At 34.1% G+C, this 22745-nt stretch overlaps 3 protein-coding genes across 3 annotated transcripts; 1 reads left to right on the top strand and 2 right to left on the bottom strand.

The window, feature by feature from the left end:
• Positions 1-7757: 7757 nt before the first annotated feature.
• Positions 7758-11447, bottom strand: LOC132294550 (calreticulin). The gene is made up of 14 exons (XM_059792451.1): positions 11293-11447; positions 10404-10511; positions 10069-10261; positions 9719-9977; positions 9567-9623; positions 9427-9474; positions 9246-9332; positions 9110-9167; positions 8952-9019; positions 8777-8872; positions 8638-8685; positions 8293-8322; positions 8111-8203; positions 7758-8010 (listed from the first exon to the last, which is right to left on the bottom strand). Exons 1-14 carry the CDS (start codon positions 11393-11395, stop codon positions 7999-8001), a joined length of 1260 nt encoding a protein of 419 aa, XP_059648434.1. The 5' UTR covers positions 11396-11447; the 3' UTR covers positions 7758-7998.
• A 2052-nt stretch (positions 11448-13499) lies between these two features.
• On the bottom strand, positions 13500-16916 carry LOC132294549 (RNA pseudouridine synthase 1). The gene is made up of 3 exons (XM_059792449.1): positions 16479-16916; positions 14637-15325; positions 13500-13814 (listed from the first exon to the last, which is right to left on the bottom strand). Exons 1-2 carry the CDS (start codon positions 16873-16875, stop codon positions 14655-14657), a joined length of 1068 nt encoding a protein of 355 aa, XP_059648432.1. The 5' UTR covers positions 16876-16916; the 3' UTR covers positions 13500-13814; positions 14637-14654.
• A 737-nt stretch (positions 16917-17653) lies between these two features.
• LOC132294548 (peptide chain release factor PrfB2, chloroplastic) lies at positions 17654-22246 on the top strand. Its single transcript, XM_059792448.1, has 7 exons — positions 17654-18438; positions 18669-18881; positions 20266-20367; positions 20597-20734; positions 21119-21423; positions 21510-21663; positions 21756-22246. The coding sequence occupies exons 1-7, from the start codon at positions 17917-17919 to the stop codon at positions 21885-21887; spliced, it is 1566 nt and encodes a 521-aa protein (XP_059648431.1). The 5' UTR covers positions 17654-17916; the 3' UTR covers positions 21888-22246.
• Positions 22247-22745: the final 499 nt, after the last annotated feature.

Below are 22745 nucleotides of genomic sequence, written 5' to 3'. Positions count from 1 at the left end.
AGAGTCAATTACTAGCGAAAGAAGTTCAAGAATCACACTTAATAGCAGAAAAAAAATTGAGAAATCACAATCAGAATATGAAAAGTTATTCATTCATTTATTTCTTTACTAATAAATAAGTATTATTAAATATTAAGTATATTGTTATATTATTTGATTTTTAACTATAAAGAACAGAGTTTACTTAATTAAATTAAATTGATTAAATTAAATTGATTATTTTTTGACATAATTAACCTTATTTGGTCTATTTAAATTAGGGGTAAAATCAAAATTTCACAAGATTCACACTAAATTCGTGAATTTATTGTCAAATTCTTGAACAAAATACGCGAGAATTGAACTTTAAAAACCAGCGAATTATTAAATTAAATTCGCGAATTCAAAAACATGAGAGTGGCAAATTCGCTCTCAAAACGCCAATTCGCGCGCGGAGCGATGGAGCACCAGTGGTTTGAGCGAATTATGTGACTTAGCACCAAAGTAATCATTCATCATCTCTCTTCCAATCACAAGAAACTCTAATCGTGCCAGTATATTCATCAAGTTGTTAGATTCAACATCCCCAAGAGTTGCTACTTTGATATATATTTTTTTCCTATGCATAAAACTAAACTGAAATTAAATAATTCTCTATACCACTCAAATAGCTAATTCTAGAAAGAAATTAAATATATATATATATACACACACACACACACACATATGATCAATGATTTCAAATTCAATTCAGGCATGTATTACCCAAATTCAATTCACAAATCGCATTTGATTCAATGTTGCTCAAGTTGATTTTGATGTGATTGTTTGGGCTTCGGCTGGTGTCGAATTTGACGGCGGCGAGGATTATGGTGAGATAGTGTTGGAAAAAATATTGAGTACTCGCCGAGGTGGAGTTGGAGATGACGAAGGTGAGGCCAAATTTGGGACTGAAACAAATCTCCAATAAGGTGAAGAAGACGAAGAATGTTTAGTTTTATGGCCCTAATTGTTTTAGAGCGTGAATTGATTTTTTTCAATGAGATTTTTTTCAATGAGAGAGAAATTGGGATATGGCTTGCCAAGTTAGTATTTTTATTTATGTCGGTTTTAAGTCGTTAGATAGATGTAGTCAAAATTATCATTTTTCAAGAAATATATACACCTTAGTTGAGTTAAGAGTTTCCATTTGAAAAAAAAAAAAAAAAAAGAGTTAAGAGTTTCTATAAAACACTAACACAAATTACCTATTTATTATGAGATTTTATATTTTTAATTAATACAAAAAGTTTAGAAGAGTTTTTATAAAACTCAAATTACCCACAAATTACCTTTTTAGTATGAGTTTTTATTAAAAGAATTTTTAAAAGAGTTTCTATAAAACTCTAACACAAATTACCTTTTAGTATGAGTTTTTATTTTTTCAATTAATATAATTTAGGAGTCTATATAAAACTCAAATTACCTATTTATTATGGAGTTTTTTAATATAAAAAAATAAAATTAGACAAAGAAATATATAAAGAAAATAAACAATTCAGTCTCTCTAATTAGACAAGAAAATATATAAAAGAAATATATATGTCTTAGTTGAGTTAAGAGTTTCTATAAAACACTAACACAAATTACCTATTTATTATGAATTTTTAATTTTTAATTAATATAAAGAGATTAGAAGAGTTCCTATAAAACTCAAATTACTTATTTATTATGAATTTTTTAATAAAAGATATCTAACTATACATGGAAATATATAATTTATTATTGTAAAGATTTGGTAAATGTATGGATTTTTTAATAATAAAAATATCTAATTAGACAAGGAAATATATAATTTACTATTGTAAAGATTTTGTAAATTGTTAACATTATTTAATCTTGTAATATGTTTATCTTAATTAATATATCAATGTGATTATTTTAATAAATCAATTTTAATTACTATTGAGAAAATAATTATTTAATTACTTTGTTGAATATTAATATTAAATTAAATTTTACTCACATGCATTGCACGAAAGTTTTACTAGTATGTGTTTGTGTGTGTGTATATATATATATAATAAAAAATATTAGTAGAGGAAAGAAAATTAGAGATAGACAAAGAAATCTAGTATATTAGTTCATTCTTTTCTTTTTTCAATTGACAATTCCTTTAGTTTGTTAAAACAGGAAACACAAATATATAAAAAAATAAAATGTAATATATATTAAAATATAGGATATTAATATCTTTTTAGTTATCATCATGTCATATTGAGGATCAAATTTTAAATTTTAATTCGAAATGTATAGTAATGCTTTTAAATTTTAATTCGAAATGTATAATAATGCTCTCATATCTCTTGATATCGCAAGATTAAACAAAATTGATGCTCAAATCATCATCAACATGTTTTGCCAAATGATTGTTTTATACTGTAATATTCTAGAAGTCATACACAAAGAAGAATAGCGTAAAGATAATAGGATAATGATATTAGGCCAAACTCTTGTGTTGATGTATTTAGCAAACTACATGATGTAAGGGTATTATTGAGTGACTTGGTTGATAACCGTAATTGAAATTTTTTTAATTTTTATTATTGTAAATTCTTAAAGAAATGAAAGACTTGAAATTATTCAGAAAGCTGAATATTTTACTAACTAGGCAACTAAGTAATACCAAATCCAAAATTGAGATGATTAATTACTAAAATTTGATCTGACAAGACATGCACAAATCAAATATTAATTAATTACTAAAATAAGAAGAGCACAATCAGAGTTGTGAACCAACCAAGATTAGTTGTGGTTTTATTAGTTTGGCGATAAGGGTGACATCAATATCAGGGAGTAGAATATTTGGTCACCACCGGGAAGTAAGAACGTGCAAGAAAGAAATGTTTATTTAGTGCTTTTGTGTTGAGTGGTGCATTTTGACTATAACCGGTAGATTGTCACACCACTAAGATTATTTGGTAAGGAATGCCCTATGAGTCTATGACACTTGTTAACTAGTGCCCAATGCCAACATACATTATTAAGTATTTTAAGAGTCTATATTGCAATTTTTTTTTCAAAAAAAGGAAAAATAATTCTTCCCAAAAAAATTTGGTAGACTTAATGCTTTTGACCAGGAAAAAAAAAGGTTCAAAATGTACATAAAATCTATAAAAAAAAAAAAAAAATGAATTTTAGTCGAAATGAGTTGTTCAGGAAATTTGTTCTTTAACTCTTGAATAATTGTATTTGGGAAGGAAAAGAAAAAATTGGAGAAACATTTGGAAGTAAATAGGGCGGGTACCCGTGGGGTACAGAAACATAAATGGGGGCGGGAACGGGATGGCAAGGTACCGTTTAAGCAGTTTTGGATGAGAACAGATTTGGGTATACGTACCCAACCAGAACCGCTCCAGTTGGCATCCCTAGACCAGCCATGGACATAAGTACTAATTCATTCCATCATTAAAAAATAAAATAATAGTAGAAAGAAGGTAGTATCAATATAAAGCTTTACCACTCGAATAAAGTAGACAGTAAAATGGTTAAATTCTGCATATTATTAATAAAATATTTATATTTTGAATTATAGAGATCTCAAATATAAATATTTTATTTTCAATTTTTAAAAAAGTTTCAAGAAGCCTTGATTAATTTCGATCCCACACCTTGAAATTGCTGGAGTTGAATAGCTATGTCTTAATTAATAACAAACACAACTTAGATATGTTACATGGTTTTATAAGTTCATAACTACATTGCCAAGGGGTGTGCGCTCTTGAATAGGAGGTTTACACCACATTTTTGTGACCTACAACACTTACGTGATGATCCAACACTTGGTAATACCATAAAACTATATTGTAAGCCTTATATCAGCAATGTTATTCATTTAACTAATTTTTTGTTGCCTGCATTAGTGAACTTGATTAATGCATTTGGTTGCAATTCATATCCGGTGTATGTAATAGCCTTCCTCGGGATTGGTAAGCCTTGTTCACAGAAATAGTAGTTAGGGCTCGCGCATGTCAGGCGTTGAATGTTATATATTTTAGTCCATTAACTTGCATGTTTTATTCTTAAGTAGTAGTTTTATTTGTTATTTTTTTTTATTGTTATAGTGCTTTTCTTTATTTCAGGATTTTAATTATAATATCAGTCAAGATCAGTAATTTGGCCTTTAAAAGATGATATCTATGAGGTTAGAAGACCACATTCATTGGGCCGAGCAATGATGAAGATCCAAGTCTAATTAGACCTAGAAAAAAGCCCAAGAGACGCCACAAGTTGATGAGAATGGAAACAAGAAGAAAAGGAAGAATCTTTTTCCAACTAGGAAACTTTCTCCAAAATTGGGAACTTGAACCCATTTTAGTATTATGGCTTTACCTGTTAAAACTAGGCTGGAAGTAAGCACGAATTTTGGAGTCCAAATTTGGCCGAATTTCCATATATATCCTATTTGGAAAAGGTAACTTTGGGGCTATTCTTCTCTTATTGAAAGAGAGTTCTCTACACCATTGGGAGATCATCATACATAAGAGCAAGATGCTCAATTTAGAGGAGAAAAAGAAATAAGAGATCAACCTATGGCGGCGAAGATGTTCTTCCCAACTATGAAGAAGTCCATTCCAATCATGAGCGGTTAAAAGCTTTGCTAGGGCTGTGATGTAGCCCTAACTTAGCATTACTGGTTTGATTGTATTTGTTTATTAGAAAACATGCAATATTTTTCATGCATAATTGTGTAACCTAGAGGATTGTTGCTTGACTTTTCAATAGAAATCGTTTTAAAAGTTTTAATCCAATTGTAAAGTATTTTTTATCTTGTCTTAGGTATTTAAGGCTTGTGATTGAACACAACTTATTTATTTATTGTAGTTGTGAATGAGATGGTTATGCAATGGTTTTTCATTGAATATAATATTAGGGTTTTGATGGATTATGCTTAGAGAATATAAATTATACTATACCCTAAAGTAGAATAGTTAGGTAGATAGTTTATACTAATCGAAGATAGTCCATGCTTAGTTTTAATTTCTTATGCATGTTTCATATCTCTCCAATAAATTGATGTAACTGATTGGTAGTGCGATGTTAGTGGTGAAATCATGTCCCTAGTCTCTTCTCTCATATTTTTCTTATCTAATTTAATTATTGTTTTTAATTTAATTTTCTATTTAGTTCATTAAATTAAATCATCAAAACTTGTTTGTCCTATTTCAAGTTAATTGAGAATTTAATAAATCTATTAACAACTTTATTAATACAAGTCCCTTAGATATAAGGGTGTCGTACCGAATGGACTTGTATTAATAAAGTTGTTAATAGATTTATTAAATTCTCAATTACCTTGAAATAGGACAAACAAGTTTTGATGATTTAATCTAATGAACCAAGTAGACAATTAAATAAAAGGCAATAATTAAACTAGTTGAATAAAATAAGAGAGAAGAGACTAGGGATATAATCATTTCACCACTAACGTTGCACCATTAGTCAATTGCATCAATTTATTGGAGAGATACAAGCATGCATAAGAAATTAATCATGGTTACAGAAACATATTAATTCAGTTAGAAGATAATATAAAATTAAAGTTAAGTATGGACTATCTTCGATTAGCATAAATCATCTACATAACTACTCTACTCTAGGGTGTAGTATGACCAATCTTCTCTAAACATAATCCATCAAATCCCTAATATTATATTCAGTGAAAAAGCATTGCATAACCATCTCATTCACAACTATAAGAAGTGAATGAGTTGTGTCCAATCACAAGATTTAAACATCTAAGAAAAGATAGAAAATACTTTGTAATTGAATTAAGACTTTAAAATCGATTTCTATTGAAAAGTAAGTAAAAATTCTCTAGGTTACACAATCATGCATGAAAATAATTGTTTTCCAATAAATAAATACAATCAAACCAGTGGTGATAAGCTAGGGCTACATCACAGCCCTAGCAAAGCTTTTAACTGCTCATGACTAGAATGGACTTCTTTATGGTTAGGAAGAACATCTTCGCCGCCATAGGTTGATCCCTTTCTTCTTCATGTACTTTTGCTTGTTTATCTTAGTTGTCGCGTTTTGCATTTCCAGAAACTTTAATCTTAAGAGCTGCAGGAAGAGAAATGTCTTATGCACGGCACTCTTAAAGAAAATGGAATCAACTCAACAACCAGAGCAAAAGAGCATGAGCAAGATTACAAGACTCGTAACTGGTTTGATAGAATGGACCTTCTAGGTCAGCTTTTAAGAACCTTGCACTATTCCACACATCAGAAGGTCATGTCTCCGTTCGAGCTAACTGTTTGTCAAGGCTGTGTCATAAGAACAATGGAAGTTCGAAAGATTTGGATGAACCTCATACTGTTCAACAATATCCCTTATATGGACGGAGTTCGTATTGAAAACTTTGTGCAGCTCAAACAAACAGACCTTGAACAAGGAGTCTGTGGTTTAGGACTTGGTATTGTTCAATCTCTGGTGAGTAAATTAGTGTTTGTTCAGCATTTTTTTCTCAAGTTACTTGATTTTATAGAAGCAGTGCAGCTTATTATTTATACTTATAAATTAATGTACAAGTATTTGACTAATATGTTTAACTGACTCGGATTGAAATCAAAATTGTTGATAAAGATCCTGGTGAGAGAGGCACTTGTTTCTGGTTCAATATTTTTCTTGCTACATTTGATTCTTTCTCCACTAGTATTGAACAAGGAGACTATCTTAACATGCACAGTGATGGCCTTCCAACTGATTTCCATCCAACATTTTGGGCTACATATTCAGTCCCTGCAAGTAGATTAGAAAGTTTCCATGTTTTGCTCCTGATTTCAGGTGAAGATCGAATGGAGAAGAATCTCGAAAAAGATTGAGAACTTATGTGTAAAGAGAAGGAAAGATCTTTTTAATGTTCTCGAGAAAACAAAGCACGAGTGATCGGTTCAGTTCTTCAGAAAAGACCGCTTTGAGTTTCATTGACTACATGAACAAATCTGCATTCAGAAACTCCAATTCAGGAGCAAATGATGGGCCTTCGTGCACCAAGGATGGTTATGAGCATACTGTGCCTTGCCGCAAAAAGCTTATTTCCAAAGGTTTGTCAAACTTCATACTAATTGCGATTGATGCCAACACTGGACCTCTTTGGAACTATGTTCCATTGTGACTCAACTTAGGAATGACATTCAATGTAGGGTTGTATGGTTAGACAACTTGGCAATGGGCAACTCTCATTCAAGAGAACCAGAGGACAGTGCCAATTCCTTCTTGTGATCACATTCTGTCGGAACCATTTCACGGGTCAAATTTATATCCAGTCCTACAACTACTGTCTGAATTTGGGATCAGCTCAAGACATGCAACATATCATCAATCCCGGTTAATCGAATGATTTGATTAGCACGAGGCTTCAGGCAGGGACTTGTTCGCCTCACAATGTGCACCCACACAAACAGATAGTGAGTGACACATCAATCCGAGAGGCTTTTGAATGGAAAATGAGTTTTGGCTTTTGAAGATGATGAGCTATAACGCAAAATGGCTAAACTGTAGCAGAATTATGTATATGCATTTGTGATGGTGTGTGTGAGGTAAATTTTGTTGATTTAAGTTTTGTACATGTGTTATACACGTATACAGATAAACCAATAATAACACTGAAAATTCTATAGCTAGTTGGTGTAACATAAATGATGGATAATAAGAAAATCTTGATTAAGTCAACCATGCTACATCTTTTTTAGAGAAATTTAATGATAAAATACTAAAAATAGAGGACAATCACATAATTAAAATTCCAAACTATTTTATAAAATGTTTGAACAAAAAATGGGACAGGTTTCCCTTTGTTCAAATGCTCATTAAAGTCCACATTTTCTGCATGCAGCCTCCAGATGTTTCTTTCCCTACTAGTAAAGACTACAGCTAAAAATTCAAATAGAAGGGGGAAAATTTTTGAGAGCCTTTGCCCAAACTTAATCGAATCGAATTGTCAGTAGATGAACATCGCAGAGTGCTCACCTCAACTTACAATTCATCCTGCAAATATAAAGGACCAGAAAAATGAAATGAGAAATCAATGGATAGTCCTTGAAGATTTGATCAAAGCAAGCAATTATTACAGAAGAAAAATCCTTACATGCTTATCATCATCGTCGTCGCTGTCTGCACCATCTTTCTTGTCTGATTTGTCTCCATCATCTGCATCGGCGGCATCATCTTCATCCTCAGCCTGGAAAAAAAAAACAGATTTTATAACAATTAAAACCATAGATGAAAGATACAAGTTCAGATTCTTTGAAGAGGAGTTTGTTAGCTTACATCAGAATCAACTGGATCCTCCTTCGATTCCTGTTAGACAAACCAAATTCAGGAGTTAAAAGTAGAACTGGTATAATCTGACTTCTTCAGCGCATTAAGAAGGAAGATGTACTTCAAATTCGACATGGGTAACAACTGTTTTTTTATAACCAATGTCCATCTGCTAAAGTAGAAACTCATGTACTTAGAGAGCATTTCAATTTCATCAATTGATAAGAGAACCGGAGGATCTAATTAATTAGTGAATTGATAAGATTCAGAAGCTAGAATCCCTCAAACCCTTAATTACTCATACTGCAAAAAGTGCAGTTAGTCTACTCAATGAGAAAAATACAATAGCATTACCTCTTCCTCTTTCTTCTTCTCTGCTTCATCAAACGCTGCCTTCTCAGCCTGCAAAATCAATACAATCCCAGAACATCAACAGGAGAAAAAATATATATGTGGCAAGGAAGTAAATCAAAAGAAGAGAACAGCAACATACATCCTTGTGCTTGCCCCATGTTTCTTCTGCCAGCTGCTTCGCATAATCCGGGTCGTCACAAATCAAGACATTGTCAAACAAGGTTCCAGTTTTTACCTAAAAGATATCCATGCATTAGTTATAGTTTCTCTCATCCCATAAAAATAGCAAATAAAGTGCCAAACAATTTTTTTACCTGCCATAGCTCAATGCCTACGTATTTCAATTTTGGGAAAACATATAGATCTGGGTCATCTTTGAAGTCTGTAAATAAAAGCAAATCTTTAGTGAGCAAAATTGCAACACTAATATGTTGCCACAAAAATGTATCAATGTTTTAATAGTGAAAAATACCTGGATTGTCAATCATGGGTGCCTTCCATTTTCCCTTGTAGTTGGGATTCTTAATTTTCTGCAAAGAGGGGAATAGTTATATCACAGTATTATCTAATCAAATAAAACATTTTCATTCGACTCGAGGTTTACAAACCTTTTGCGTCCATGGACCCTTGTAATCAGGGTTTGCAATAGTTGGGGGTGTCCACTCGCCATCTTCCTCATCATCCCAGTCTTCTGGCTGAAATTGTAAACCATCTTACTAAGTAACTGCATCACTTTCAAAACATTCTTCTGAACACAGTCAAAACTGAACAGAAAATTTAGATGATTACCTTCTTGGCATCAGTATCTGGTATCTCCTTTGGAATGTCATCATATCCCTGTTTATACAATTTAGATCAGTTGAATTGCAAACCCACATTTCAAGCTGTCAATTTAGATCTGGGACCCAAAAATTTTGAAGAATTATTACCTCTGGCTTCTTATCTTCAGGATCAGGAATGTATTCTTTGTCATCCCAATCTTCAGGCTGTCGTCAATATGGAGTTGAGTCATTACCAGTTTCAGTTTCAAATACAATGAAAAATCAACCACAACTAATAGAGTTCATGCAAAAGCATTTACTTTCTTGGCCTCTGGATCCTTGATCTTCTTTGGTGGGAGAAGACTCCAGTCAGAGTACAGACTACCGGTTTGCTTCTCCACATTATCAATAAGGATGCTATAGGTAGCATCAGGGCGGAGGATGAATGTGTAAACATGAGTCAACTGGTCAGTCTCACATGGAACATCCTTCTTGATCAACTGATTCGTCCCATTATAGGTAAGAATAGCATGGACCTTTTTGGTAGTATAGCCACAGATATCCGGTCCAAACATAATACTGCAATCACCCATAAAGTATGCCAAATCAGCAATTTGAACAAATAAAATTTGCAGAAATGTCAAATAGCAAGGGAGTTTTATAGTGTCACCTGTATGGGGAATCACCACCAAATTTCTTCTGATCAATATCACCACTAAGCAACTTCATGTAGCCACCACCACAGTCAAGCTTCTGTTCATGCTTAACAGAAAATTGGAAGACCAATGTCTTATCCTTGTTGCTAAACTCGGGAAACTCAGCTGAAATGGCATAGAACCTATAATCTTCACTGGTCTGGATACCTATATCAGGACATCAAAGTCATAATGAGCGAACATTTGTCATTATACCAAAAGGTTTCAGCAAGAACAAATGAGGACCTGAAAACTTTATAAAGATCCAAAGGTATCATATTAACAGTATAGATATGGAACAGAAGGGTACCTTTATCATTAGGGTCTCCATTCCATTTGCCCGAAGTGTGATTCCACTCACCAGCCATTTTCTCATCCTTCTTCCAGTCAGATTTAACCCATCTTTTATCCCATCCATCTTAACAATTCACCAAAGGAAGCAAATGATCAGAACACAAAAGTTCTTAATAAAAAAACAATAGTTACAATTTTTCCTAGTTCACATATTAGCATTATGAACATAGTAAATACAAATTCAACATAAATACAAAGGTACATATGTTTACACGAATTTGTGCAAGTCAATAGGTATTAGGTTTCCGTGGGGGCACATACAAGCCTCAGTAGAATCCCAATGTATAACAGAGAGAATGAATATGGTTTATTAATTTTATTCTAATCAAACCACCATGATTTGACATGTACACTGCACGAATACAAATCTTCTCCAACCTATAGTTATTCAGATAAATAAATCGAACAAATGCATGAGCACTAAATTCGAGATATAATAACTATACAACCTAACAGCAATTAATTCGAACAATTAATGCACTGATCAAGACTGAACTCTCAAATACCAAGCGATCGCAGTAACTTGATCGCAATAAGTGAGATTTATTTAACATAACCACAATGTGCCATTAAACAGATAATGTAATACAAAATGTAAAAAAAAAAAAAAATCAATATACAACATCTACTTGTTCGCAGATCTACACCGCGAAAGTCGTACTCTCGCAGATTTGAGCAAAACGAAATGGCGTATTATCAGATCGAGAGACAAAAACATATAGAACTCTCGATCTTTCAATAAAAAATCAACAATTTCAACGCTAATTCAATCCATTAAACCATCAAAAACCTTAATAAATTATCGGAATACAAGCTAATATAGATGAGAGAGAGATCGGAGGTACCGTCGAAACGTTCTTCGAAGAAGACTTTTCCGTATGCGATCGAGAGGAGAGAGAGTACTACAATGAGAGAGAGCAGATTAGGGTTTCGTCTCACCATCGCCATGGCTAGAGAGAGAGAGAGAGAGAGAGAGAGACTGGGTTTATGAAGTGAAGTGGTGGGAGTTATATAATCGAAATGTGGTGTGGTTTTTACGGTGGAGAATAAAATGAATTTCACTCAGGGTTTACATCCGAGTTGGAGTGAGGGGATGACGTGGACGAATCATAGCGTTCCATGTCAGCTTTGATTGTCATGGATTTGACGTGGCTAGCAGTAATTGGAAGTGCAGAAGTCAGTGACGGACTGCCACTAGGCATGTGCCTAATTTCAGTTGGTTCACTTTTTTAGATGTTACCAATGAAAAATAATGATATATGTACGTATATATTTGGTAACTCCAAATTCCAAAAAGCAAACATGTTCTTCGTGCTTGATTTTTTTTTTTTAATTATTTTTGTAATTACGATACCCTGATAAATTTATAATGGGGGTGTCAAGGTAAGAGTTGATTGTGATGTGATTTTAATGAGTGATTATCACTTGAAACTGCTTTGACTAAATATATATTTGAATTTTATTGACCCTTGTTTCTCTCTTTAATTTATTATCCCTTTTGAAATCCTAAAACTAATTAGAATTACAGTATTAATTTGGAATAGTTTTCAAAACCTAAGAATAGTTTAATAAATTTTAAATATTCATATATTAGTTTTTCAAAAGGGGAATAGTGAATTTTTTTAGTAATTTTAGTGAAGGAAATAGTGGGATTTTATAGGTGTATAATCAAAAAGAAATAATTGACATGGGCACAATTACTCTGTATTTTGTGGGAAGCATTATTTTCTATTTTTATAAAAAAAAAATATTGAGGTAACATTTTCTTCTTCTTCTTCTTTTTCTCTCTTTTTTTTTAAAAAAAAATGCTTAAATTCCTTTTTTTTTTTTTTTTTTTGGTTTTTTTGTGTGCCTCACCAATTTCTTTCTAGATGGTTCTGAAGTAGTTAAAATACTACCAAAGCAATGTTGAAGATGTCAAGGTTGATGGTGAAGAAACCATGGAAATGGTTTGAAAATGATTTGTTTATGGGAGATTAGAAAATTAATTGGAAAGGGAAAAAGGTCCATGGCAAAAGATAAAAGTGGTTGGAATAAAGATTGTACTAAAAGTTTATTATGCCCAAATGTGGACCGGCTCTCATTTTGTCTACTCTAGCTTTGGATGCTTAATTTGGAAGCCACTCAAAACTTGTAAATTATATGCTCCCTAACTCATTTGTAAATTTGGCAGCTGTATTTACATATGTGTGTGTGTGTGTGTGTGATTATGTCCTTTGCTTTGTTTTTGCCATCTAACCAAGAATCTCTCTCTCTCCATTCGAAGGGTGAAATTCAGTAAATGTTAGGTATCCTACAGTTATATACAAATGTACACTCCAATCACACACAGTGGTAGAAATGGTTGTAGTATAAGATTTCTTCTCAAATGAAGAGAGCATAGGAAGTGGTCCATTTCAATTTGGTCTCTTTATTCTTTATCTATGAACTTTTTCTTTTAGAAAAGGCAAGGTTAAGCATAGTTGATTTAAGACTTTGTTCAGATGAGCTAAAAGGGACCTCGACCTTTTCTTCCCTCAAAGGAGAGATGAGGAGTTCAAATCTCGTAGTGGGGGTTCGAGTCTCATGGTGAGCATTTGCGAGTGTGTGTTACCTAGTTGGTCACGTGTTTAGTTTCTCCATCCATTTTGGTCACAATGCTTCTAAGAGCATGCTTATTTCTAACACATTGTTCTACTTTTTAATCTCCCAAATCCAGCATTGCTGCTTCTCATCCCCCGGTACAAAATAGAGACAGCAAAACAGTGAGTATAGTAGAGCATTACAAGACATGAACATATTGTGGATAATGTGTGTGTTTTCGATTCAACTTCCAAAAAAAAAAAAATTAGGCGGGCTGTGTTTCACAAGATCCAATCCGATACAAAATTGATTTTATAAAGTTCTAACTATTTTTTACATATGAATACAGGATATGACTATATTTTCTAAAAGATTTGCTTCAGAGGAAGTCTTGTTTAATCCCAGATTAGTCTGATCTGGGTAACTCCGTCGTCAGGAAGGAACAACAGTAGGTGAAAAAAGCAATGCTCATACAGTCATACTGCGTAAATGCAACCAAGAGAAAACCCTTCTCTAATAACCCATATCATGAAATTAGTTGTGTAGCCAAAACATGAATCTGAACTTGAATTTACATGAATTCATTTCATTTCATCAGCCATCAGCCCTTGCTTAAGGTTTGTTCCCATAGCTTAAAAATAGTCTCCAAAGAAGCCAGCCCAGATTCACGAGCAAAGCTTAATAATTTGCTTGTCGGGAATCCTCCAGACCTGGTCCAACTTCTGGTTTAGGAGAAATGACCTTACAGATGCCGCTGGATAAATGTTTATGATCTTCAGTTTCGCCAGGAAACACCCCCATTTAACTGATCCATATGATTCCAAATAGCAAAATGTGAGAGAGTCTACGTAGTCCAACAAATAAGCCAAGTAAAACTTGCATGCGATAGTAACAAAGCTACTTCCTTAGATAAATATGTTGCAAACTTCCTTCGTGAATGAATAAACTAAAATAACCAATGTGAACAGAGAATTTCTCCTTTCATTCTCCTCTTAGAATTCAATTTGTACTATCTAAATAAATAAGATCAGACCAGTCGGGGCCGAAGTTGACAAGGTCTTAAGCTTCTCAAAAGCTTTCAAACACTTGTCATTAAAGACAAAGGCAACATCCTTAGCAAGAAAATTGAGGGATTTGTTGCAACATGTCATTCAGACTACCGGGAGATTTGTTGCAACAATAGCAGCCATGTCGCCACTACCATCTGAACAAGAGTTGCTCTACCAACAAGGGAGGAAAGAAATTGTCTTTGCCAGCCACAAGCTTCTTAATTTTGTTCATATTATTAAGGATACACTGATACTACCCAAAACACAATAACGAAGGAATACTCGCCCGGGGGGGGGGGGGGGGGGGGGGGGGGGGGCGGGGTTCCAGGTATGTAATAATTTGTCAATGCACAACCACAAGCGTAAAGGGTCAAGAACTTAGACAGACACAATTAATAAATGAGGTCATTTTTTTTACTTTATTTTGAACCAAGAAGAGAAAAAACTAATCTAGGACCCTATTATCCAATCACATTTCAAATTTAAAAGAAATATATATATATATATATAATTGCATGCAATCTGGGGAAAAAATTTAATCTACAACTGAGAGAGAGATCAACAGTGTATTATCTCACCGAGTTGATAAGAGATCTTTATAAAGGCTGCAATGCTTGGCTTGCCCACAAAGGCAGCGGAGCCTGAAACATAACATGAAGACCAGTAACAGGGTGTTCAAAAGACAAGCTCTCTGCATGAAGTTCATGACCATCATAAGTTCTCCCATTCCACTCATAGACACCCTCATATTTCACATCCCCTCTTATGGGAATTCCAAGATATTGGCAATGCAAGCGAATTTGATGTGTTCTTCCACTTTGAGGATAAGCCCTTACCACAATCTCATCCTTCTCCATATCATGGTCAATTAGAGATTTCTCTTCAACAACTATAACATTTTCTTCATCTTTTACTAGTTCAGATGACTCTCTGGAATGTGCTTGCCCATTCACTGATAGTACTTCAAATGAAGTTTCCATGTCTCTAACAACTGAGCCGCCTGGAAGTGTCCGACCCACGTCTGAGGCAGCATACACACGCCAGGCTCCAAACTTTGATCGACCATGACCTGACTTGATGGTGATTTTTCCCCATTTTGGAGCTGCCCCAATGCAGAAAGCAATGTATGTTTTCCTAACCTTATGATTTGTAAAGGCCTTCACAAACTTAGCAGCTACTTTGTGTGATTTAGTGATTATCATTACACCACTAGTGTCACGATCAAGTCTATTAGCAAGATGAAGCTCTGGCATGTTTTCTTGGGTCCCTGAGAATCAAGATTTTGAACATCGTTCAGTATTCAGGAAAACTCAATTGCTAAAACCAGCCAAGAATCATTTTTTTGTTTTCATTACATAATTTGTTTATGGATTTAATCAGATTACACTATTGGTGTTGCAGATAAAAAAATAAAAAAAGAAAAAAGAAAAAGGAAAACACAAATAAACACGCATAAAACACACACACACAATACAATTGTCCATCTACTGGATTCAATTGCAGCAAGGATCCAACAATTCAATAGTACATATCGATGTGAAATCCACATCGCGTGGTCGAAAACATGGATATTCATAAAACTAAATTTAGTGGCTTCAGACTTCATTTCTTAGGCTTATCTCTTTCTGAACCAAGACCTAATAAGATTCAGTGTTTCATGACAGTATAGGGTAATGATCATAACATTTCAAGAGACTGATGTAAGTAGGATTCGAAAATCAGTGTGCTACTACATGAGCTAAAAGCTATATAGGCATACCCCTGCTATACAAAAATTTTTAGTAGAACCCATTTACGTCTGTTTACTATAAGATCCACAGTCCATTTAACATTGGTCTAGGGCTATTAAAGTGCTGGTTCATCAATTAACTGTCTAAATGGCCTAGAACATTGAAAATGAAGCTTGTTTTATTTGGAAACACTTCATGAGCTCAGCTCAGTAATTAATGAGCTTCATATGAATCAATTTAACTAAACTAAACACCTAATGACTTGATGTCACGCTTATAAAGGAACCAAAAATACTGAATTCTTAGGTGAAGCCTTACCGAAGCAATTTTAACCCTCAGAATACTGAATTCTTATTGCTTTGAAACATGTGTGCTAAAACCCAATAAAGCAATCAAAAATTATTTTACAGTGAATCAACTGAACCCAGTCCACGCCCCATTAGTTAGCAATCATAGTAAGATCTACAATTTCATTTGAAATTTTATCTAAAGTTCGATGTTTCTCATGTCCTTACCTATTTTAGAATTCAAAGCAAAGAGTCCAATTTCACCCCATTAAAATAAGCACAATCCTGCAGCATCTGTGTCAACTCAAAGAGTTAAACAGGTGATCCAAGCTCATCAACCATTATCATGGAAAACCAAAAATAACCCATAAATTGAATGAACAGAAAATATTAGAAGACTCACCGGGTTCAGCTGAGTTACTGGATTTATCGAGTAGGTTGGGGATTGATGACAAGACGGTCTCACAATAAACCCCTTGAGGCTTGTTCACGGCGATGAGCCAATCGTCCTCGAAGATCACATCAGTTCTAGAGAGAGAAAATAGGCTCGATTTCGAAGAAGCAGACATGGCTCTGCTAAGTTCTATGTCCTTGGATATGGTTGGCAATGGCGGAGACAGTGGCACTGGGTAATTTATTAGGGTTTTGTGGTCATTTGGGGACTGGGTTTTTGAAGAATTGGAGTGGGTTTGGTCCGCCATGAAGAGGGATCGAACAGTTGCCGAGATTCTGGTGTGGGTTTTGAGGGGGCGGAGGGAAGGCGAGAGAAAGGTCGACGGAAATAGAATGGGGAAGGGCATTATTGTCAATCAGGTAATGACGCATTGGGGTATGCATAATTAATATACATTCTCCATCAAAGTTAATAGAATTTTTTGTATAAAAAATTAAAAACTAAAAATGAATAAATTATATATATTGCACAAACAACATATACATATATATTTTATTTATATACATTTATTGAGTAAAGATTTTCTTATATATATATATATATTTTTAATAGTAGAAAAATATGAAGTGTTAAGAAGTGGACACAAATACAGTTTCTTTGTATAAGTATCTGTAGCACTTCATAACATAAGAAGTGTTGGCACTTTTTAGTATGGTTGACAATTTTTGTTTGTAACCTGTTTATTAAATCATTTAAGTATATAACTCGGTTACTCCCATATGTGCATAATGAGAGTAACGCTGGGATAAAAATAGATGAGACATATTTGATAAAATAAAATAAAATATTTAAGTTGATAATTTATTGTAACAATAAATATTTAAGTTGATCAGTTATTGACGATGACCCAATTTAAGGATGTTTTATTAAAAAATTTAATATGATTAACATTATATCATAAACTTTAATAGTAATCAGACTTATTTATTAAATAAATTAAACATATAACTCATAAAATTAAATTAAAATTTTAAACTGATGATTACATGTTAATGTTTTTTTTTTTTTTTTTTTTAATCAAAAATTACCTAAATCACATAAAGCAGGAGCGAAAGTGAATTCAAGAGTTGGAGCTTGAGAGCAATATAATTAAGTCATAAACAATGAGAAGTTGAGCGAGAGCCCGAATTGGGCATGAGAGCGAGAGCGACACTTGTTGAGAAATATTGTGTGACTGATAAAATAATATTTAGTTTTTTTTTTATATTTTTTTCAACAATTGATCTTTAATTTTCTTCCAAAATTTTATTTTAGACTTTTTTTTCATTTCCTTTCCTTTTCCCTTCCAACACCCTCGTTCCAAAACCCAGGCTTGCACTTGCATTCTGTTTTTCGAATCCTCACTGCCGAAAATCATTCATTTTCCCCAATTGTTCAGGAAGAAAGCATGTCATTCGTAGTACTTAAAAGATCATGTAATAAATATTCATTTATCTCTCAAAACCCTAGAATCAGAAAACCCCTTGTTTCATTCCTATTTCGTTCTTTTTCCGAACCCCAAACCAGAACGATATACTCACAATCTCACCATTTACTCGGTTCAAATCCAAATAACCCTTCGTTTCCAATTTGGGCTGTTTTTCAATCTCGTTTTTTTTCAAGTTCGGATTCAAAATGCTTAGTTCTGGGTTCTAAGAATGGCTTTTTGAAGAAAAATATTTCTGGGTTTTGTGGTTGTCTGCTTCGAACAGGGAAAAGCACTTCTGGGTCTCATGAATTTGTTGTTCCAACAAGTTGGGTTCGGTTTTTTGGTTCGCAGGCCGCCATTGAACCTTCAACCTCTGACGGTCTCACTGTCGAACGCATTATTTCAAGTCAATGGGCAATTCATGATGAGAGTGAGAGTGATTGGAAGAGTCATGCTTCTGCAATTGCTCAATCCATTCACCTAATCAAAAAACGTTTACAGGTACAATTTTATAAATTTCATTTCTTTTAGTTTATTGAGTTTAAGCTTAGTAGATAATTAGTTTATTTGGGCACCTGAACCGAGTTCGAGTCAGTTTAAATCAAATAATTGTAATTTAGGATGAAAATTTGGTTATCTGATGTAAACAGTGGAAGTGAGTTATGATTATGTGTTTGTTTGAAACTCTTGTTGGTTCAGTTTTAAGTTTGATTTTGTTTTCTTGGTGATAGTGGAAGAAATTGTTAGTTAGGTTGGAGATGTTATCGGTGCAGCTTAATAAGCCGGATCTCTGGGATGATCCCATTAAGGCGGGGAAGATAAGCCGCGAGCATGGCTCGCTTATGGGCAAAATGAAGGAGGTGAAATCATTTGAGGAAGAACTGCTTGAGCATATTGAGATGATAAAGCTTGCTCGTGAAGAGAATGACACACAGTTGGAGTCGGTGGGCTTTCAGTTCTTCTTGTATGCATGCATTCATTCTATTTCATTTCCTATAATGTGTCTTGATTTGTGAAGTACTAGTGTAATATTTTAATTATATGCTAAAATTCTGTTATATATGTTTTATGGCCAATAGGTAAATGATGTTTATCCTGTATTTAATGTATAATCCTAAATTAAATGTCCTTGAAATAAGGAAAACCATCAATTAGAGTTGTTCTTCTCTATATTTTTTACTTTAGATATTGGTTAAAGAACTTCATTATTTGAACTAGAAGCAACTCTTGAAAATCCATGGAGCTTTAAAGCTTAGCCGAGTAAACACTCTATCAGTAGCACTCTCTTATGGTACAAGGGGCGCAGCTGCAACTCTTTAATCTTAGATTAGAATATGATATTGAGTGTGAGGTATTTGGAGTGAGTGAATATGGCATTAATTCAAACTGAAATTATATGAGTCTGAACCAAGTACATCCACATAATGCTTTGAAATATAATTCATCAGGTCATGCAAGCAGTAAGTTGAAGCTTATATCAGACAGTGAAGATGAATTACAAGTTCTTTGTAATTATGTCACCATATAAGTTTTCTTTTGCTTTTTTGGGTTTGATTAGAATGCATGGGTGCAAAAATCATCAAAAGTTTATTCGGGTTTGTTTTTGTTGAAAAATTGGTATGAAACATAAGATTCACTGGTGACTTGGAACCCATTCTACATTAGTTTTTGAACAAGTAGTGGCAAATATCCTCTTGGAGATGAATAATTCTGAATCATCTGATATACTTATTGCTTTGTACGCAACTACGCATATGTGCTTCTCAGCATTAAGGGCTGTTGTACAACTGGCAATGATCTTTTGTATAAGACCTCATTGCCTAGTGAGAACTTCTGTGGACAACTATAAAGGGAAAGGTGTAGGGGGAAATGGTTTTTTATTAGAACAAAAAAAAAAAAAAAAACTTCGTCCATCTAATTGTTTGTGAGGTTAAGCAACTAATAGTGTGACTTGGGATAGGAGGGAATATATGTCCAAACTGTGGAGTGCGATTCATGGGGAAGCATAGTGTGCCTTGGGATAGGAGGGAGTATATGTCCAAACTGTGTGGAATGCAATTGATGGGGAAGCATAAGTGGATTAGTTATTTTTTCAGATGAAGATTAGAAGATTTACCAGGAAAGATGCAATTCTTTCTTTCGTCTGGACTCAATAGTGGTTTGATCTCTCTCTTACACATATCACCCACCTTAATGGGATTTAGAACCCTAATATATATATATATTTCCAGAGTAAGAAATAATATATCAAAATATCTAATGAGAATTCTTTCTTGCAACTTACATGCCATCTATAAGGTTTGCTAACTTTTCATCATTCATTTGCAGGAATTACTTAACGCTTTACTAAGAATGAGAAGAGATTCAAAGGAGAAAGAGCTTGAAGCTTTGTTATCTGGGGAGCATGATTCTTGTTCTTGTTTCATTGAGGTTACTATGGTCCACTATTATGACTGCAATTTTGTTCATAAAATTTATCCCTACTTTAGTTGTTTTTGTCCTTCCTGAATCCTAAGTCTAGTGTAGGAACATGTATTTGGTCATTTATATTTGTGTTTTTTCTTCTTTATTCTATGCATGTGAATATAGTAAACTATTTGAACCGTAGCAGTCATCATTGTTCACCAATCAAAACCATAATCTTTGGGTGCATGTATAGGTCCAAGCTGGAGCTGGAGGTACTGAAAGCATGGACTGGGCTTCTATGGTCATGCAAATGTACAAAATGTGGGCTCAAAACCGTGGATATGGAGTTACTGTAGTTGATGAAATGCCTGGTGAGCTTGCAGGAATCAAGGTTTGCCATCTTGCCATATTTTTCTCGTATCCTTTGATTTTATTCATGGATGCACATCTGAAATATCTTACTCAGTAAAGGTAAAAGGCACAAGCGAAGGCCCAGAACAGAGAAAACAAACACATGCACTAGTCAGCACACTGATGGTGTTTCACATGCATGGGCAATATAAGAAAGCTGTGAGCTTTATAGAGTATCAAAATGATTTGTCTGGAAATAATGTGTATCTTTTTTAAGTAGCAAGTGTTGAATTTCGTATTTGTTTGAAACTGAAGCTTGGCCTTCTTTCTTTCTTCCCCCCCTCTTCTTTTGGGTAGTATTATTTTTTATGGGTTTCTTGAGGATGCAATTAGTTTTTTGACCTCTGATCAATCTTTCCTTTAGCGGGCAACAATCAAAGTCGATGGTGAATATGCATTTGGATATGCCAAAGCAGAAGTAGGAGTGCACAGATTGGTGCGTATCTCACCATTTGATAGCAATAAACGACGGCATACTTCATTTGCTGCTGTGGCTGTAATCCCAATCCTGGGTGATGCTTTTTCCCATGTTCAAATCAATGAATCTGATCTTCGCATCGATCGATACCGTTCTGGAGGAGCTGGTGGTCAGAGTGTCAACACAACTGACAGTGCTGTGAGGATAACTCATATTCCTACTGGAATCACTGCTTCTTGTCAAAATGAAAGGTACACAATCTCTCATGCTTTGTCAAGCATAATTTGGAGCCAGAAGTTACCTTTTCCTCGAGGGTTATTGATTTTCATAAATCCAGGTCGCAACATCAAAACAAGGCTTCTGCCATGGCTGTACTTCAATCTCGGCTAGATCAGCTTGAGATGGCTCGCCAGGCTCAGATGAATGCACAACATACACAATCTCTTACTGATATTAGTTGGGGCAACCAGATACGCACTTACGTGCTTCATGTATACACTTGAACAGTACAACTTCTACTTATTTTCCCGGTATGGTGTGCTGTACACCACTTCTTAATGTTGTTCACTATGTTCTTATGCAGCCATACCGTATGGTCAAGGATCTTCGGACTAATTACGAGGTATCAGACCCTGATTCTGTTCTCGAGGGTGATCTTGATGACTTCATCTTGCACTTTTTATCAGTTTCCTTGGATAAAGATGATCACATGTAAAAAGTTCAGATTTTAGCAGTACTCTGCACATCTACAGGAAGTTGATTACATGCTGCATGGTTCGAATGTAACTTGTGATCTCAGTAAAAAGCTCATGATCCCATTCTAGTTTTCCAGAATTTTTGACTGGTGGGAAAAGCAGTAGCAGTTACAAGTCATATCAGCATAGGTTCTACATTACTATGATGAAAGGATGGGATTGTTTTCGGATTGTAGAGAACATAGCATTTGATATACTAGTGAAAGGCGGGAAGTAGTTATTCTGCATTTTTTTTCTCACTGATTGAGATAAACAATAATTGTTCTTTGAAATCTTATTATTGTCGGTACTATTTTGTAATGTAGTTTGTTTGGCTAAATCAAGTGTCCTCTGTGTATTAATCCTATAGTTGCAAGTCCAAATTTTGGTGGTACAGAAAATGTACAAATATTATCATATGAGCCAATTTAGGTAAAAATTGCAGTTTTACCAATGCCATTAAAGTATACAACAGTATATGTTTGCTCCAGGTTATTTTTGGTGGACTAGGCCAAGCTTTCTACTCATCTTAATGAAAAAGATTACCCAGTGATATTTGTTTCCTTTATAGTGACCAGAGATAGAGGGCATGGCACTTGCATCTGTTGGGACAACTGAAGGATTGGGTTATTCATTGCAACGATGAGGGTTGCATTGCATCATATCATTTGCAACGGTTGTAATAAATAATTTCTCCAACTGAAGAGACTTATTCATCAAAAACCCAAAAGAAACCCATTATCTTTTCAAAAGAAACACAGTTTTGAAACTTTTTCTTCTTCTTTCTTTAAAACAACCTTGCCCCGTCCACCGGTAAAACTAAAATGATATTCTTGGTG

Source organism: Cornus florida, unplaced genomic scaffold (assembly GCF_030987335.1).
Source record: "Cornus florida cultivar Cherokee Brave unplaced genomic scaffold, ASM3098733v1 CherokeeBrave_3.0.0_Hap2_Chr02, whole genome shotgun sequence".
NCBI classification, from domain to species: Eukaryota; Viridiplantae; Streptophyta; class Magnoliopsida; order Cornales; family Cornaceae; genus Cornus; species Cornus florida.
The sequence above is the reverse complement of the archived record's forward strand: the minus strand, read 5'-3'. Positions and strand labels throughout refer to the sequence as shown.

Excerpts from the sequence above, each read along its gene's own strand:
- LOC132294549 (XM_059792449.1), bottom strand. The coding sequence starts at position 16,875 with ATGCCCTTCCCCATTCTATTTCCGTCGACCTTTCTCTCGCCTTCCCTC. Across the intron at positions 15,326-16,478 it reads CAGTAACTCAGCTGAACCCG|GGACCCAAGAAAACATGCCA; the intron begins GTGAGTCTTCTA and ends CTTGATTCTCAG.
- LOC132294550 (XM_059792451.1), bottom strand. The coding sequence starts at position 11,395 with ATGGCGATGGTGAGACGAAACCCTAATCTGCTCTCTCTCATTGTAGTA. Across the intron at positions 10,512-11,292 it reads CTTCGAAGAACGTTTCGACG|ATGGATGGGATAAAAGATGG; the intron begins GTACCTCCGATC and ends TGAATTGTTAAG. Across the intron at positions 8,204-8,292 it reads AGGATCCAGTTGATTCTGAT|GCTGAGGATGAAGATGATGC; the intron begins GTAAGCTAACAA and ends TTTTTTTTCCAG.
- LOC132294548 (XM_059792448.1), top strand. The coding sequence starts at position 17,917 with ATGTCATTCGTAGTACTTAAAAGATCATGTAATAAATATTCATTTATC. Across the intron at positions 18,439-18,668 it reads TAATCAAAAAACGTTTACAG|TGGAAGAAATTGTTAGTTAG; the intron begins GTACAATTTTAT and ends TCTTGGTGATAG. Across the intron at positions 21,664-21,755 it reads TACGCACTTACGTGCTTCAT|CCATACCGTATGGTCAAGGA; the intron begins GTATACACTTGA and ends GTTCTTATGCAG.